The sequence below is a fragment of the Rana temporaria genome, chromosome 6, assembly GCF_905171775.1.
Source record: "Rana temporaria chromosome 6, aRanTem1.1, whole genome shotgun sequence".
Classification (NCBI taxonomy): domain Eukaryota; kingdom Metazoa; phylum Chordata; class Amphibia; order Anura; family Ranidae; genus Rana; species Rana temporaria.
This window is the reverse complement of record NC_053494.1, coordinates 33399249-33416989: the sequence shown is the minus strand read 5'-3', so window position 1 is coordinate 33416989 and position 17741 is coordinate 33399249. Positions and strand designations below refer to the sequence as shown.

The 17741-nt window shown below is 46.1% G+C and overlaps 1 protein-coding gene across 3 annotated transcripts in view; it reads right to left on the bottom strand.

Annotated features, from left to right (window-relative positions):
• Positions 1–4553: 4553 nt before the first annotated feature.
• Positions 4554–17741, bottom strand: part of LOC120943369 (UPF0488 protein C8orf33 homolog) — a 31093-nt gene continuing 17905 nt past the window's right edge. For all 3 annotated transcript variants that reach the window (XM_040356621.1, XM_040356622.1, XM_040356623.1), the window contains 2 exons: positions 10759–10905; positions 4554–5100 (listed from right to left, as the gene is read on the bottom strand). In XM_040356621.1, coding sequence (XP_040212555.1) covers positions 4892–5100; positions 10759–10905 — 356 coding nt within the window. In that variant the 3' untranslated portion in view covers positions 4554–4891. The remainder of the gene's footprint in view (positions 5101–10758; positions 10906–17741) is intronic.

Here is a 17741-nt window from a genome sequence, read left to right as displayed (position 1 = left end):
GATTGACAGCTTTGTTCCCACTGTGTGTATTATGTACAGCAGACGACCCCATTCTGGTTCTCTGGATGTGAGAAGGTTAAAGGGGTTGTATGGCTTCATTTTTTTTTTTAAATAAAAAAAAAAGCACACTACATTGCACACAGTAAAACGTTTTACTTAACCACTTAAGACCCGGACCAAAATGCAGCTAAAGGACACGGCCAGGTTTTGCGATTCGTCACTGCGTCACTTTAACAGACATCTGCGCGGTCGTGCGACGTAGCTCCCCAAAAAAATTGGCGTCCTTTTTTCCCCACAAATAGAGCTTTATTTTGGTGGTATTTGATCACCTCTGCGGTTTTTATTTTTTGCACTTTTAACAAAAATAGAGCGACAATTTTGAAAAAAATGCAATATTTTTTACTTTTTGCTATAATAAATATCCCCAAAAAATATATAAAACATTTTTTTTTCTCCTCAGTTTAGGCCGATACGTATTCTTCTACCTATTTTTGGTATAAAAAAAAAAAAATCGCAATAGGCGTTTATCGGTTGGTTTGCGCAAAATTTATAGCGTTTACAAAATAGGGGATAGTTTTATTGCATTTTTATAAAAAAAAATTTAACTACTAATGGCGGCGATCAGCGATTTTTTTCTTGACTGCGACATTATGGGGCACACTTCAGACAATTTTGACACATTTTTGGGACCATTGTCATTTTCACAGCAAAAAATGCTTTTAAAATGCATTGTTTACTGTGGAAATGTCAGTTGCAGTTTGGGAGTTAACCACAAGGGGGCGCTGAAGGGGTTATGCGTGACGTCATGTGTGTTTACAACTGTAGGGGGGTGTGGCTGTAGGTGTGACGTCATCGATTGTGAATCCCTATAAAAGGGATCACACGATCGATGCCGCCACAGTGAAGAATGGGGAAGCCGTGTTTACATACAGCTCTCCCCGTTCTTCAGCTCCGGGGACCGATCGCAGGACTCCAGCAGCGATCGGGTCCGTGGGTCCCGGCGCTTCGGACCAGGTCGCGGGCACGCACCCGTGACTGGACAATAGCACAGCACGTACCTGCATGTGCCCAGCCGTGCCATTCTGCCGACGTATATGTGCAGGAGGCAGTCCTTAAGTGGTTAAAGGGGTTGTAAAGGTTCGTCTTTTATTCTCTAAATAGGTTCCTTTAAGCTAGTGCATTGTTGGTTCACTTACCTTTTCCTTAGATTTCCCTTCTAAATGTTTTTTTTCTTTGTTTGAATTTTGCACTTCCTGTTTCTCCTCAGTAAGCTTTCCACCATCATCCGAGAGGTGGAAAGTCATTTAGAACAGCTTACTGAGCAGAAACAGGAAGTGAGAAATTCAGACAAAGAAAAAAAAACATTTTAGAAGGGAAATGGAAGGAAAAGGTAAGTGAACCAACAATGCACTAGCTTAAAGGAACCTATTTAGAAAATAAAAAACAAACCTTTACAACCCCTTTAATATGTAAACATAATAAAAAGTCATTTTTACGAGTGGACATTTGTACACATTTTGCACAGTTGTCACCAACAGGAACTGGCTCTGTAAAATGCCTTGCATCCATTACTGCCATGCATGTGGACAGGAAGTTGCTTCATGATATAATCACCACTGACATGCACCAAAGGATGAAAAAAAAAAAGAAATACAAAAATGTTATTTCACAAAATATATCAACTGTCTGTGATACACACTGCATTAGCAAATCAGCCAAACCAAATTCTGAGCATCCCCCTTCGGCAAGGATCATGTAATCCAGGGGTCTCCAAACTTAAACAAAAAGGTCCAGTTTATTGTCATCCCGGCTTTAGGGGGGCTGAACTGTAGCCAGCGTGAGTAGAAAATGTCCCGATGTTGTGTCGATATGTGCCCTCCGTCGAAAAGTGCCCGCGCAGAATGGAAGGGTGCTCCAGCTGAGTCGCCAATCAGCTGGAGTAACGTCCCATAGCGCATGTGCACATCATAGGAGCCTTTTATTTCAACGGGTGATACCATTTCTCAGCTACAATTTAATGCTATGAAAACAGCGGAGGGACGCCGTATTTGTCATATTGTGCCTCGCTGTTGCGCCACGGGTTTTCAGCAAGACACAGTCTGACATCTACGGTGTCCCTACGCTCTTTGCATAGCTTTCAATTGTGCCTGCGAAATAGTTTAATAAAGAATAATAAAGCCACGCTAAGGCAAATGAGTGAGAATCATAAAAGTGAATACATGAAATAATGACACCAAGTCCATAAATGAAAGGTGGGTGTAATATATATATATATATATAACACCATATATTCTAAACTAGTCCATAAACCGCTAAGGGGTGAATCTGAGCGGTCCTTAAAAGTGGTTGTAAAGGTACCATTTTTTTCCCTAAATCGCTTCCTTTACCTTAGTGCCGTCCTCCTTCACTTACCTCATCCTTCCATTTTGCTTTTAAATGTCCTTATTTCTTCTGAGAAATTCTCACTTCCTGTTCTTCTGTCTGTAACTCCACACAGTAATGCAAGGCTTTCTCCCTGGTGTGGAGCGTCGTGCTCCCCCTCCCTTGGACTACAGGAAAACATCAAGATAAAAAAGCGAGCCGGCCGGCTATCGAACACCCGTCCACTGCAGGATACAAAGCGATGACGTCAGCACGTCAAATCTCCCAAAAGGTGAAAATAGTATCGCCCATTAAAAAAAACCAAAAAAACTCCTACGATGTGCGCATGCGCTATAGTGACGGCACTCCAGCTGATCGGAAACTCAGCTGGAGTGCCCTTCCTTTCTGCGCATGCACTTTTTGACGGAGGGCACAAATCGATAGATCACCGGCATCAGTGGGGATAAACACTCTCCCATCATTGGTTTTAGCAGGACGAATAGTGCTCAGTGGTTGGAAGCAATGGGAGGAACAGTGGTATCAATGGGAGCAATGGTGCCCCATCATTGGTCTAGGTAGGAGAAATGGTGCCCCATTGATGATATCAATGGGAGAAGCGTGCCACATTAATGGTGTCAGTGGGAGAAATGGGGTCACATCATTGATGTCAGTTAGAGGAATGGTGTCCCAAGGGCCAGACAGAAGAAAGCAAAGGGTTGCATCTGGCACCCAGGCTGCAGCAGTTCGGGGGGGCCCTGCATGTAGTGAAATGCAAAAAAAAAACACACTCATATTGAAGCCAACAATGTAACACATTTTCAAGTTTATTTAGTAATTTCATGGACATTGTGCTCCAAAAAATGGCCTTACCTTTATATGTAAAGCTCAACTTCAAGCAAAAAAAAGTGCCCATGCTGTCGGGCTGCGCCTGCACGGCACAGGTCAACTGCCCATTTTGTCTAGAGGTGAGCTCCATGATCTAGAGGTCTATGGAGTCTGTCCTGTGCGTGACGACATCAGGAACAATCCAATATTCAAGACCACTGGAGCGTGGGGGTACCGGACCAGTCTTCACCTGGGAGGATCGGGAGATCAGGCAAGTAGATCTCCGCTCTCCTCTCAACATGAAGAAAAGGAGCAGTTAATCCATGCAGTGTGGGCACAGCCTCACGGCATCATTTTTTTTTTTAAATAATAAAAAAAAAAAAATTCCCCAGTTGGGCTTTAATTCTTCTAAAACTATAACTTTGCTAACAACCCATGTCTGCCATTTTCTCATTCACTAGCACAATTCATTTTTAAACAAAAGAGTTTAAAAATGAAAGAGACACTTGATGTCATATACAAGTGCTTTTGGCTGAACTCGTTCTTCAGCAGTAAATTAAGGGAAAAGTGTAGTCTCACCATATGAAATGTCCATGCATACCTGCAGAACCGTGTTTCCTGAGATTATGCAGGCATAGCAGCACGACCAATGACATACAGCCACTTGGCCTATAAGATTATATGTACCGTATTTATCGGCGTATACAGCGCAAGTTTTTGCCCTGAAAATCAGGGTAAAATCATGAGTGCGCGGTATACGCCAATACCCGCGCCGAGTTTTGAATACTGCGCCGACATATACCGAGCGCAGTACACTCGGGTAGAGTCGGGCAGTCTCGGCAACTTCCGCGCTCACGTCCTGGACGTACAGGACGTCAGCGCGGGTAGCTGAGCATTGCCGACAATACACGAGTGTCAGAGCGCAGTACACTCGTGTATTGTCGGCAATGCTCGGCTACCCGCGCTGACGTCCTGTACGTCCAGGACGTGAGCGCGGAAGTTGCCGAGACTGCCCGACTTTACTGCGCTCGGTATATGTCGGCGCAGTATTCAAAACTCGGCGCGGGAAACGAGCGAGGACGCCGCAGAAGGACGCCGGACCCGCCGAAGAGGACACCGGACCTGCCGCAGAAGGACACCAGAAGCCGCAGAAGGACGCCGGACCCGCCGAAGAGGACACCCGAAGCCGCAGAAGGACGCCGGACCCGCCGAAGAGGACACCCGAAGCCGCAGAAGGACGCCGGACCCGCCGAAGAGGACACCCGAAGCCGCAGAAGGACGCCGGACCCGACGAGGCCGCCGATGGACACCGCGCAAGACACCAAACTTGTAAGTTCAAAAAAAAACTTTTTCCACAGGATTCGGGGTCACTTTAGGGGTGCGCGGTATACACGGGAGCGTGTTATACCGCGATAAATACGGTACATTTAATTTAATTTTATGCATGTTTGACCACTTAAAGCCTTCTAAGAATGCCGTTTGCTACTGCCATCTTGGACGTCATGTCAGCAGCCCAAGATGATGCAGAGCCGTCACTCAGCTGACATACTATACAAGCATACGTTTTCCCTTGCAGCTTTCTTGAGTTTGCACTAAAATCGTGTTTCTTTAGCTCTCCTTTAAATAAAAGAAAGATGAGGGGCACACTGGTGTAGGCCATCCATGGACCGATAACAGCAACAGTATGTCCCCATGAGGTCGTTAATTACAAGAAATTGAAAAAGAATGGCTCCTGGGATGGTTGGAAAGTGAATCCTTCTTGGTTAGGAGCGGGCTGTGCAGTTGAGTCTTGGGAGCTGGTGGGAAGGTCCTGTCCAGTGTCTCTGTTGGACTTTTGTGCGCTCTTCCGGAAAACTTTGCTGCTCTTCCGTCTCAATGTTTCTGGCACTTCAGTTACCCGTGCAGATTTAGCAGCTGCAAATTACAAGACAAGAAGAGATGCTAAAAACTGGAACTCCAAATAGATGTAAAAAAAATATTTTAGGATTAGTCAAGTATCTATTAACGTGGATGGAGGAGTCTCAACCACTGGCCATTGTATGCAGCATCTAGAGGTAGACCGATATGGGTTTTTCTCTGGCCGATGCCGATATTTAGAAATTGGGACGGCCGATGTATGATGCCTATTTTTGTGGCCGATATTTTAGGCCGATTTAAAAAAAAAAAAAAACCTTGCCTACTTCACGCCTTCCTGCTTACTCCTGTCACTCTAGCACACACTTGATGTCCTCAGTACAGATGGCACTGGTTGGCACTGGCAGGTGGCACTGGTTTGGAACTGACAGATGGCACTGGCAGGTGGCACTGGTTTGGAACTGACAGATGGCACTATTGGCACTAGCAGATGGCACTGGTTTGTAACTGGCAGGTGGCACTGGTTTGGAACTGACAGATGGCACTATTGGCACTGGCAGGTGGCACTGGTTTGGAACTGACAGATGGCACTGGTTTGGAACTGACAGATGGCACTATTGGCACTGGCAGGTGGCACTGTTTGGAACTGACAGATGGCACTGGCAGGTGGCACTGATTGACAGTGGCACTGGCAATTGGAACTGGTTGGCACTGGCGGGTGACACTGGCTGGCAGTGGTTGGCACTGGCGGGTGACACTAATTGGCACTGACAGATGGCACCAGCCAATGATTGGGCTGCTTTAGAAAGGGGGCGGGCCACATACACATAGCGGCCTGCCCAGATACCATCCCATTGGCTAGTGTAATATAGCTGCTGGGTCCCGCCCACCCCTGACATCGAGTGGACAGCTCCTCTCTCTATCCTCTCTGTTACTTTTCAGTTTCACACTCAGCGTGTCGCTTGAAGCTGCCAGAGCCACCGAGTGTGGAGAAGAGAGGAGGAACGGTGGTCAGTGTAAAAGATCGGCCTAATTTTGATAATATTTGGCCGATGCCGATTTATCAAAAATGGCCAAATATCGGCCGATATATCGGTCTACCTCTAGCAGCATCCCCAGCATCCATGGCTGCCTGAATACCCAAACAATGTTCAGTCTAGAAGATTCCAACAGGCTCAGAAAGTTTTTAAAATCGACTATTGGTCAAGCCGGGTGGCACTGATAGGACAACTCTTGGCCGATTCAATAGGAATCCGGCAATATTTGATGTGCATATGGCTAGCTTTAGGCAGGCCATACATTATGCAATTTTCTTTCCTTCAACCACAGATTAAAGTGGAATTCCAACCTGTTTACGTTTATCAAAAGTCAGCAGCTACAAAAAGTGTAGCTGCTGACTTTTAATAAAGAGACTTACCTGCTCCACGGTCCAGCAATGAGGCCGCCCAGAGCTCCGCTCCTCTCCCCCCCTCTCCGCCAGCACCTCCATTCATAGTGTGGGCAACCGACCGTGACAGCTTTCGGCTTCGTGGCCAGGCACGCACTGTGCATGCGCGAGTCGCTCTGTGCTCTAGGAGTGGAAGGCGATCTCCTGGGACCCGTCACGTGTCCCAAGAGATCACCTAGAGGGAGGGGCCACCTAAGGCGAGAGGAGGAGTTGCCTAGGTGGCCTGTAGGTGGAAGTGGGACAGGAAGTCCCACTCCTACCAAAAAAATTACATGTAAAATGTGGCATGTAAGGGGATGAGGAGTGCTTAAAGCGGAAGTTCCACTTTTGGGTGGAACTCCGCTTTAAAGAAAACTGATTTCCCGAACAAAGCAATCAGTGTTGATAGGGGAATCCATCCCACAGAGCTATTGTATGATAGTGGGAGGTTTCCCCACCATCAGAATAAAATGATCATCTCTGGCGGCCATTGTTGCTGGCAGTGATCGAACGAAAAAAAGCTGACAGGCTGGTTATACTGAAGTTGGTTAATCAAATTCAGTACAACTAGCTTGCCCATAGATAGATGGAAATTCAATCAGTCTGTGGCTGGCTTTAGTCTAGCGCAGGGTTTCTCAACTTTTTTCAGTTAAAGCGCCTTTTGAAAGTACAGTGGAACCTTGGATTACGAGTATAATCCGTTCCAGGAGAGTGCTTGTAATCCAAAGCACTCGCATATCAAAGTGAGTTTCCCCATAGAAGTCCATGGAAACAAAGATAATTTGTTCCACATTGACTTTTATTGCATGCAATACCGCATGTGGCCAAGGGGGGCGCTGGAGAGACTCGGAAACCGTTCAGAAAGACTCGTAAACACCTTGGGAACCCTTGAAAAGGCTCGGAAGAACTCGGGAACGGAGTATTTCCGAACAGCTCAGAGTGTCACCGGTGCCCCTGCACCTCTGGTTTGATGCGGTACTGCACAACGCAGTCTTGAATCCTGCTCGAAAAACAAATCAGGATTTGAAAAAAAATTGCGAAACATTTGTTAACCGCCTTACTTGCAATCTGAGGTTCCACTGTATGCAAAATCTCAAAGCCCCACAAAGTGACAGAAAAATCCCTCCTTTAACATCAGAATCCCTAGTCCCCCTCACCCCTTCCTCTTCAGTCCCCCTACCTTTACATCAGAGTCCCCTGCTTCCCCCTTCACATCAGAGTCCCAAGTCGATCTCCACTTTTACAAAACTTTCAAGTCCTGAGGCACCCCACCCCCCACAAGTCCTGAGCCACCCCCCCCTTTACATCAAAGTCCTTATTCCCTTCCTCCCATTTTCACATCAGACTCAATTCCACCCCTCCCATTTCTTCAGATTCCTCCTCAGTGTGTCCTCCCCATCTTTTCACATCAGAGTCCCCTAATATGGAAACACGGCTGCAGCCATGAGCTTGGGGGTCATTTTATTTTAGCCAGCAATTGGCTTTTTTTTTAAAAGTGACGCAGGTGGTTCTACAGCCACCCGATCACTTTTGCACTGCACTGTCTAATTGGGCAACTAAGGGGATGGGGTGGGAGATATATCATTTTGCCCCTGTACAAATCATTAGCAAGATCTCATCCAGAATATGCAGTTCAGATTTGGGCCCGGTTCTCAAAAAGGATATAGGAGAACTGGAAAAAAGTGCAAAGAAGGGCAACCAAACTAATAAGAGGCACGGAGGAGCTCAGGTATGAGGAAAGATTAGAGGGGCTGAATTTATGTGCTTTTTGAGAAGAGCAGAATAAGGGGAGGTGTGATTAACATGTACAAATATATAAGGGGTCCATATAGTGAACTTGGTGTTGAGTTATTCACTTAACCACTTAAGCCCGGACCTTTAGGCAGCTAAATGCCCAGGCCAGGTTTTGCGAATCGGCACTGCGTCGCTTTAACAGACAATTGCGCGGTCGTGCGACGTGGCTCCCAAACAAAATTGGCGTCCTTCTTTCCCCACAAATAGAGCTTTCTTTTGGTGGTATTTGATCACCTCTGCGGTTTTTATTTTTTGCGCTATAAACAAAAATAGAGCGACAATTTTGAAAAAAATTCAATATTTTTTACTTTTTGCTATAATAAATATCCCCCAAAAACATATATAATTTTTTTTTCCCCCTCAGTTTAGGCCGATACGTATTCTTCTACCTATTTTTGGTAAAAAAAAAAAAAAATCGCAATAAGCGTTTATCGATTGGTTTGCGCAAAATTTATAGCGTTTACAAAATAGGGGATATTTTTATTGCATTTTTATTAATCTTTTTTTCTTTACTACTAATGGCGGCGATCAGCGATTTTTTTTCGTGACTGCGACATTATGGCGGACACTTCGGACAATTTTGACACATTTTTGGGACCATTGTAATTTTCACAGCAAAAAATGCATTTAAATTGCAATCTTTATTGTGAAAATGACAGTTGCAGTTTGGGAGTTAACCACAGAGGGCCCTGAACGTGTTAGGCTTCACCTAGTGTGTGTTTACAACTGTAGGGGGATGTGGCTGTAGGTCTGATGTCATCGATTGTGTCTCCCCTATAAAGGGGATGACACAATCGATGCGCCGCCACAGTGAAGCACGGGGAAGCCGTGTTTACATACAGCTCTCTTCAGCTCCGGGGAGCGATCGCGACGGAGCGGCTATAAACGAATAGCCGCGCCGTCGTCCCGGATCGCTCCCCGAGGGAATCCGCCCGCAGCGGGGGTCCCGATCGGACCCCCGACCCGCGGAAAGGCAAGGACGTATATATATACGCCCATCTGCCTGTCCGTGCCATTTTGCGGACGTAAATAGTCGTGCAGGGGGCGTTAAGTGGTTAAGGTCATCACAGAGGAAAAGGGGGCACTCTTTACGTCTAGAGGAAAAAAGATTTCATCTCCAAATACAGAAAGGTTTCTTCACAGTAAGAGCTGTGAAAATGTGAAACAGACTCCCTCCAGAGGTGGTTCTGGCCAGCAGTTCTAGTAGATTGCTTTAAGAAAGGCCTGAATACTTTCCTAAATGTACATAATATAACTGGGTACTGACATTTATAGGTAAAGTTGATCCAGGGTAAATCCGATTGCCTCTCGGGGGATCAGGAAGGAATTTTTTCCCCTGCTGTAGCAAATTGGATCATGCTCTGCTGGGGTTTTTCGCCTTCCTCTGGATCAACTGTGGGTATGGAATTGGGTATATGGGATTGTATGTTTTTTTTTTGATTGAACCAGATGGACTTGTGTCTTTTTTTAACCTGACTAACTATGTAACTTTTAGGCTGGGTTCACACTACTGCGAATTGGACACGGGTTTCCCCTCTCAGCACAAAATGGAACAATTTAATTTTTTTTTACTGGCGCATTAAGGCCCAGATTCTCGTAGATGGGCGTAAAGTATCTCATTTACGTTACGCCGCCGCAAGTTTTACAGGCAAGTGCTTTATTCACAAAGAACTTGCCTGTAAAGTTACGGCGGCGTAGCGTAAATCACCCGGCGCGAGCCCGCCTAATTCAAATTAGCCGGGTATGGGGTGTGGAGCATTTAAATTAAGCGCGTTCCCGCGCCGAAAGTACAGCGCATGCGCCGTCCGGAAAATATCCCAGGGTGCATTGCTCCAAATGACGTCGCAAGGACGTCATTGGTTTCGACGTGAACATAAATGGCGTCCAGCCCCATTCACAGACGACTTACGCAAACAACGTAAATTTTTAAATTTTGACGCGGGAACGACGGCCATTCTTAACATTGGTTGCCCCTCATATAGCAGGGGCAACTTTACGCCGTGCAAACCTAACGTAAACGTCGTAACTTCACTGTGTCGACCGCGCGTACGTTCGGGAATTCGCGTATTTAGCTAATTTGCATACTCAAAAGGGAAAACGACGGAGACGACACCTAGCGGCGAAAAAGAAAAATGCATTTAAGATCCGACAGCGTAAGAGCCTTACGCCTGTCGGATCTAATGGATATCTAGGCGTAACTGATTCTAAGAATCAGTCGCATAGATACGACGGCCCAGATTAGGACTTACGACGGCATAAATGGCGTTGCGCCGTCGTAAGCCCTTTGAGAATCTGGGCCTAAAAGTTTTAATCAAATCCATATAAAATCAACAGTGCTGTCAGAGCCCTGTAGACAGCACAATTAGACCAATCAAAATGGTTCATTTATTTTGCTGGTGCAGACTCAGGAATGTCATTTCATTTCCTATTGATTGTAACAGACTTCTGCTCTATACACCCGCTCCAGTTTTCATAAGTCACCTTAGGGGGTTACTCACCTGCCTGCATTAGTTTTAGTTGCTTCTGTCTCTCTTCTTCCATCTTTTGTCGATAATCGCCAAACATTGTGCGCATCACTTGCCGTTTCTTAACCAATGCCACTTTTTCGCTACGCAGTGTTTTCATAGTACGCATTGCTTCTTCCACTATACAAGAGAAACTCGGGATCAAAACTGATTCTTCATAACACAAAAAACAAAACAAAGACAGGCAGATGCAGCTGTACTTTTGGGGCACAAGACGACAATGAAAAGTTAGTTCCAGTCTATGAAAAAAAAAAAAAAAAAAAGTCAGCCACAGAAGACTGGGAGGAGTGGAGCCTAGTGTGTATGGACCCGTAGGGAGGAGTGGAGTCTAGTGTGTATGGACCTGTAGGGAGGAGTGGAGTCTAGTGTGTATGGACCCGTAGGGAGGAGTGGAGTTTAGTGTGTATGAACCCGTAGGGAGGAGTGGAGTCTAGTGTGTATGGACCCGTAGGGAGGAGTGGAGTCTAGTGTGTATGGACCCGTAGGGAGGAGTGGAGTCTAGTGTGTATGGACCCGTAGGGAGGAGTGGAGTCTAGTGTGTATGGACCCGTAGGGAGGAGTGGAGTCTAGTGTGTATGGACCCGTAGGGAGGAGTGGAGTCTCGTGTGTATGGACCCGTAGGAAGGAGTGGAGCCTAGTGTGTATGGACCCGTAGGGAGGAGTGGAGTCTAGTGTGTATGGACCCGTAGGGAGGAGTGGAGTCTCGTGTGTATGGACCCGTAGGGAGGAGTGGAGCCTAGTGTGTATGGACCCGTAGGGAGGAGTGGAGTCTAGTGTGTATGGACCCGTAGGAAGGAGTGGAGCCTAGTGTGTATGGACTCGTAGGGAGCCCAAATCAATTTTGCTAAATTTTGCCAAAGCAGAAACTCTTGATTTCACTCATCGAGCTTGTTAGGTAAAATTTGTGGGAAAACAAGTAACAATACTTTCTTTATGTAGAGGGTGTTTTTGGAGTATATTTAAAGCGGAGGTCCACCCAAAAGAAAAAAGCCAAAAGGCTACAAAAAAAAAACAAAATTTTGTTTTATACTTACCAGAAGTGGCTGTTACTAGGCAGATCTCCTAATATGCCTCTTCCTTGTCCGGTGGGTCTTCTTTCTTCTCCTCGTCGCGCTGCCTCCTGGGAAATGGGGAGCGGTGTCTTTTGGGACCTTGTGTGTGTCCCAGGAGACAACCGCCCATTCACATAGCGCCGCACGGCTCGCGCATGCGCAGTAGGGAATCGAGCAGCGAAGCTGCAACGTCTCACTAGTTCCCTCACCGAGGATGGCGGTGGGGCAGCCGAGACCTGAGTGATTGCTCGGCTTCGGCTGTCGACATCACGGGCACCCTGGACAGGTAAGTGTCCTTATTAAAAGTCAGCGGCTACAGTATTTGTAGCTGCGGACTTTAACTTTTTTTTTTTTTTTAAGCCAGACCGTTTTCTTTGTATATGATTTTGTTTCCCAATTTGTGTAGATTCTGTCGCTTTGACAGGTTTATTACATTGTAAAATAATCAGGCTGATAAAAGTTTGTCTTTAGCACAAAAAAAATTATAGTTGAATGGAGTTTCCCACTTAAAGCCTATTTCACCGTAGAAAAACTAACGAAAAACCTGTCTCACCGTCAACACTGAACAAATTTAAAGGTTTGGGATTTTAAAAACAATTATGCTCACCTAGTAAAGAAAATTGAAATAATTACGTTTTACTTGGTTTTTTTGTGTCCATTGTTTAAAAGTCACGGTCTCCTCCTGGTCCCTTCCGTGATAGGCGTTTCTCAGCAGACACAGTTCCGCCCATCACGAACATTCTCTCATCCTCGGACTCAGTTTCCCAGCAGACACTGTGTTCAGTGTTCCACCAATCACATCCTCGGACGTCCTTTCATCATCCTCGGACAAGAGGATGTCCTTGATTGGTGGAACTGTGTCTGCTGAGAAACGCCCATCACTGAAGGGACCAGGAGAAGACCACGACTTTTAAACAACGAATGGACGCCCGCAGCCTGTCAATAATTTCAGGTACACTGCCTCAGGCACAGTGAGGCGTGCAAATGGGCACAGTGAGGCGTGCAAATGGGCATTGTTGACCCTCTTTTCCCGCTTACAGTAGCTGCTGCATTCTCACCCTAGACTTATATTCAAGTCAGTACGTTTTCCCATTTTTTTGGTGGTAAAATTAGGTACTTCGGCTTATACGCGAGTATATACGGTATGAGCTAAAGGGAAGCCTCAAATGCAGCCCGACATCAAATCACATCATCAAATGACTGCATGTAATGTTCAATATATGTGATGCATGAAAGGACTGTCAGAGATTTAATAAAGGAAATTATGGTCACAAATAGGTAGATTCACAAAGAGTTAGGCCGGCTTATCTACAGATAAGCCGACCTAACTCTGAATCTAAGCCGACCTATGTTTAAGTGTATGCTCAAACAGAGATACACTTAAACATATCTAAGATAGGCCGGCTTGTGCCGTTCTATCTTAGATTGCAATGTTTCTTTTGGTCACTAGATGGCGCTTCCATTGCGGCCGGCGTAGATTATGTAAATGAGGGGATACGCCGATTCACGACCGAACACAAACGTACGCCAGGCCTATGCCGTCGAATTACGTCGTTTCCGTAAGGGATAGGCCGCCTAAAGTTAGAGCTATGCTCTAGTGGCCTAGCCAATGTTAAGTATGGCCGCCGTTCCCGCCGCAAATTTCGAAATGTGAACGTCGTTTGCGCAAGTCGTCCGCGAATCGGGAGTCACGCCGTTTACGTCCGCGTCGAAATCAATAGGCCCGTGCGGCCTACTTAGCCGCAATGCGCACTGGGAAATGTAGTCGCCCGGCGCATGCGCAGTGTCAAAAAACGTCAATAAACGTGAGGTCAAGCCTCATTTCCATACAACACGCCCCCCTCCAAGTCATTTGAATTAGGCGCCCTTACGCCCGCTCGTTTTAGGCTACGCCGCCGAAAATTAGCAGGTAAGTGGTTTGAGAATCACTACTAGCCTAACTAATTTACGGCGGTGTAGCCTAAAAAGGCTAGGCCGCCCTAAAGTTAGGCGCCCCTACGTGAATCTACCTAAAAGTGTGGATATGCTACATTTTTGGATATGCTGCAGAAGACAACAAAACTGGGAAGAGTTTACATGAAGCGAATACAGATCAATGGTAAATACATGCATGTTATAGATGAGATTTTCCCAAGATATTGGCAAGCTACATTAGATGACAATTGTGATGCATATCAGATTACCAACAATTCGTCCTAATGAGTGCTATACAAACTCAATAAGGAAGCTTGGTAAGTAGGACAGGTTTCTATGTGCAATTAAAGTGGTTAATGAATGTGGTTTATTAATCTTTTTTTCCTATATGGGTGACCTCGTTATGAGTTCCTCTATCACACTGTATTTTTGGTAATCTGGTTTGCTGGTTAGAAAAGTTTGTATAGATTCTGAGATGTACGCAAACCGAAAAAGTCCCTTTTTGTAAGCATTAAACTATACACCTTTTCAGCCCTGTGCATCATGCAAGGTCAAAGTGGAACTACACTTCTTCCGAGCACCACAAACCAAAAATGACATTTTGTATATTCAAAAGAAAACTCACCCACGTCTTCATGCTTTATTATGTTGAGAAATCACTTCATAAAATGCCCCCTTAGCATTTCTGGTCGTGGCCAGCTTGAGTAAGGGCAGACAATTAATTTAGTTTACCAAGGCATGGGTCGAATCTCGAGAGAATTTTCTTTCGAAAATCTTATCTAAGAATTTTTGTTAGTATTTCGCACCATTAGTGGGCTGCAGCAACAGACGATTTTCATGCGGCCATCGAATTGGAGCAGTCGGGCATGTTGGAATTTTTTAATTAATGATGGGAGAATTGTGCAAAAAATGTAATCGAAAAAGTAAATGCCCATGTGCAAGAAAAGAAAATTCCCAGAAAGAAAAGAAGATTCTCAGCCATGAAAATTCTTTTTTTGTTCCAACTTGAGATGAAATTGAAGGCTTGGTTGGCTGAATTTCAAAATCAATGGTGGCACCAATCGGATCACAACACACACAAATTTTCTGATTTTCAAAAGTAAAATTCCTTCGAAATTTGACCATGTATGGCCAGCCTTACTTTACATCCTGGAATATACCACCACCAGATTTTGCACTCTCCAGTTTTAGTACATTAACCCAATAGAGTGCTCCATCATTAGGCCGGGTACAGACGAGCAAACATGTACGATGAAACCGGTCCGTCGGACCGTTTTCACCGTACATGTCTGCCCGGGGATTTCTGTATGGTGGCTGTACTCATCATCATACAGAAATCCGCGCGTAAACAATATGCGGGGCGTGTCCGCGCCGTCGCCGCGACGATGACGCGGCGACGTGGGCGGCCCTGCCAGTTCAATGCTTCCACGCATGCGTCAAAGTCATTCGACGCATGCGAGGGATGGCGGGCGCTCGGACATGTACGGTAGGTCTGTACAGACGACCGAACATGTCCGAGCGGGCAGGATTTCAGCGGGCTGTTTTAAAACAAGTCCAGAAATATTTGCCCGCTGGAAAAAGGCCCGGCGGGCAAATGTATGCTGGAATCCGGTCCGCTCGGGCCTACACACGACCGAACATGTCTGCTGAAACTGGTCCGCGGACCAGTTTCAGCAGACATGTTCGGTCGTGTGTACGGGGCCTAAGACTAACATTGCTGGCCAACCTCACCACTGCTGCATCCACTACTGGGTGGCCACATCCGAGTCTGTCAACAAGGAGGGCTTTATCTGGTGGTTCTGGGGCTTTAGCTTCTTGTTTGTCTTCTTCTGTTCGTCCTTTATAATAAAATGTACGGAGGTGTCTAAAAAGTTTGGTGAATGGTATCCGAAAACAAACAAAACAGAAGATAAACAAATTACCGTTATTGGTCTTCAAAATAATCGATATTCTTCACAAGCAACGTTCAAACAGCTTCCGGAAACTGTCAAAGGCCTTTTTATGAATCAATTGCAGAACCGCCGTTACACGTTCTTGAATTGCCGCAACGTCTGCAAAATGTGCGCCTTTCACAACGCCCTTCAAGCAGGGAAACAGAAATAAGTCTGCAGGCGCCAGATCAGGGGAGTACGGTGGATGATTGAGAACAGGTATGCAGCCCAGAGCCAAGAATTGGTGCACATGGATCCCACAGTGCGCAGGCGCATTATTGTGCAGCAACATCCACTGTCCAGTCCTGTGCAACTCTGGCCAAACAAAAACTTCCTCATAGAATACTCACGGTTGGAACCGCAGGAACAAATTCCTTATGGATGATGCCATCGTTGTCAAAGAAATCGATGAACATTGTCTTGACCTTGGAGTTTTGCAGGCGACTCTTTTTGGGTCACGGGAATGACGGTGAACGTCATTCCACCGTTTTCCGCTTGGATTCCAGATTGAACCGATAGCATCAGGTCTCACCCCCTGTGACGATGGTTTACAGCAAAGGATGAATCCTGGTCACACATGGTAATGAAATCTCCAGAGGTTTCCATGCGTTTTGCTTTCTGTTCGTCTGCGGCACAAACCGGGAACAGATCTTCTGCTTACCCCAATCCAAAGCTCCACTACACTGTGACCCTACCTCTAAGGACCAGTTTACGTGGACATGTTCGGTCGTCTGTACGGCCGACCAGACCGGATTCACGGCCTAGCGGACAGGTTAACAGTGGACAAATGTTTCATAGCATGCTATAAAACATGTCCGCTGGAAGCCTGTCCGTCGGACATGTTCGGTCGTCTGTACGACTCACCGGACATGTCCGCTCGGCCGAAAGCCCTTGCATGCGTCAAAGTGATTAGACGCATGCGTGGAAGCATTGACCTTCCAGGGTCGCGCACCTCGCCGCGTCATCGTCGCGACCACGTCACCGCGTTCGCTGTCCGCGGGGATTTTGGTCTGATGGTGTGTACACACATCAGACCAAAATCCGGCAGCGGACATGTCCGATGAAAACGGACCGGCAGACCGTTTTCATCGGATTGTCTGTCCGTGTGTACGAGGCCTCACACGTTCGACTGTCTACAGCAGGTTTACCCTGATGGTCACATGTACTCCTCTGTAGGTGGAATTTTTTGACGCGTCTCTGGGATAGCCATGTGCATACACCTGGCCCATGTTGAGGGACCTTTCACTGAACTTTTTAGACACTCCTTGTACTTCCTCCATTAGAAAAAATACTGTGCAATTTTTCCCACATAGGAATAGCAATTCAGGGATCATTGGGGGGCCTCTCCTGGCTTTTCCAAACGAATAGCTTGCTTGAACCCAAAATAAAGAGCTCTGAGGGTGAAGTTAAAGTCTGAATATAACTTAATCGGTCTACATACATCTTCTCTTCCTCACCATCAGAAAGTTCTCCTTCCGCTGAAATTTGCGAAGGGGAGGTAACAAAGGGGATGAGGCCTGGTTTGTCTCACAAGGTTGCTCGTTTATGGAGGGATCTGCATGTGGCCTGCCTAGGTATGAAGAGAACTCTGTCAGGGACCTCATAACAAGCATAACGCAGATCACCCTCCATGCTTTCAGCACTGTTGTCCCTTGGTTTCCTCTGTCAAACAGTATTTTCAAACACTCTTGTCCAGCAGTAATCCTTGATGGAGTGTATAGAAGGCAGCAATTCTCTTGAACAGGATCTGGAGCACTCTTAATAGTGGAATCTCTGTAATTTGGAAGAAGACCTTCCATGTTTTGGGTAGGATCTTTGGCTCATTTCCCATGATGAGCTTCTATTAGTTGGGCATGTTGGACTAAAATACAGAGATCCCAGTTAGCACCGGAATGCACCCTTTTAACATCAAACTCTTTCCCTGGGAGATGACCCCCTTACCTATACAAACCATGCAGATCTTTGTCGTGTGGTGATTGCATGGTGCAGGGCAGCTGCAACAAAATGATGCTGCCATTAGTACTATGTGGGACACCATTGTGTAGCCTCAGAGCAAAAG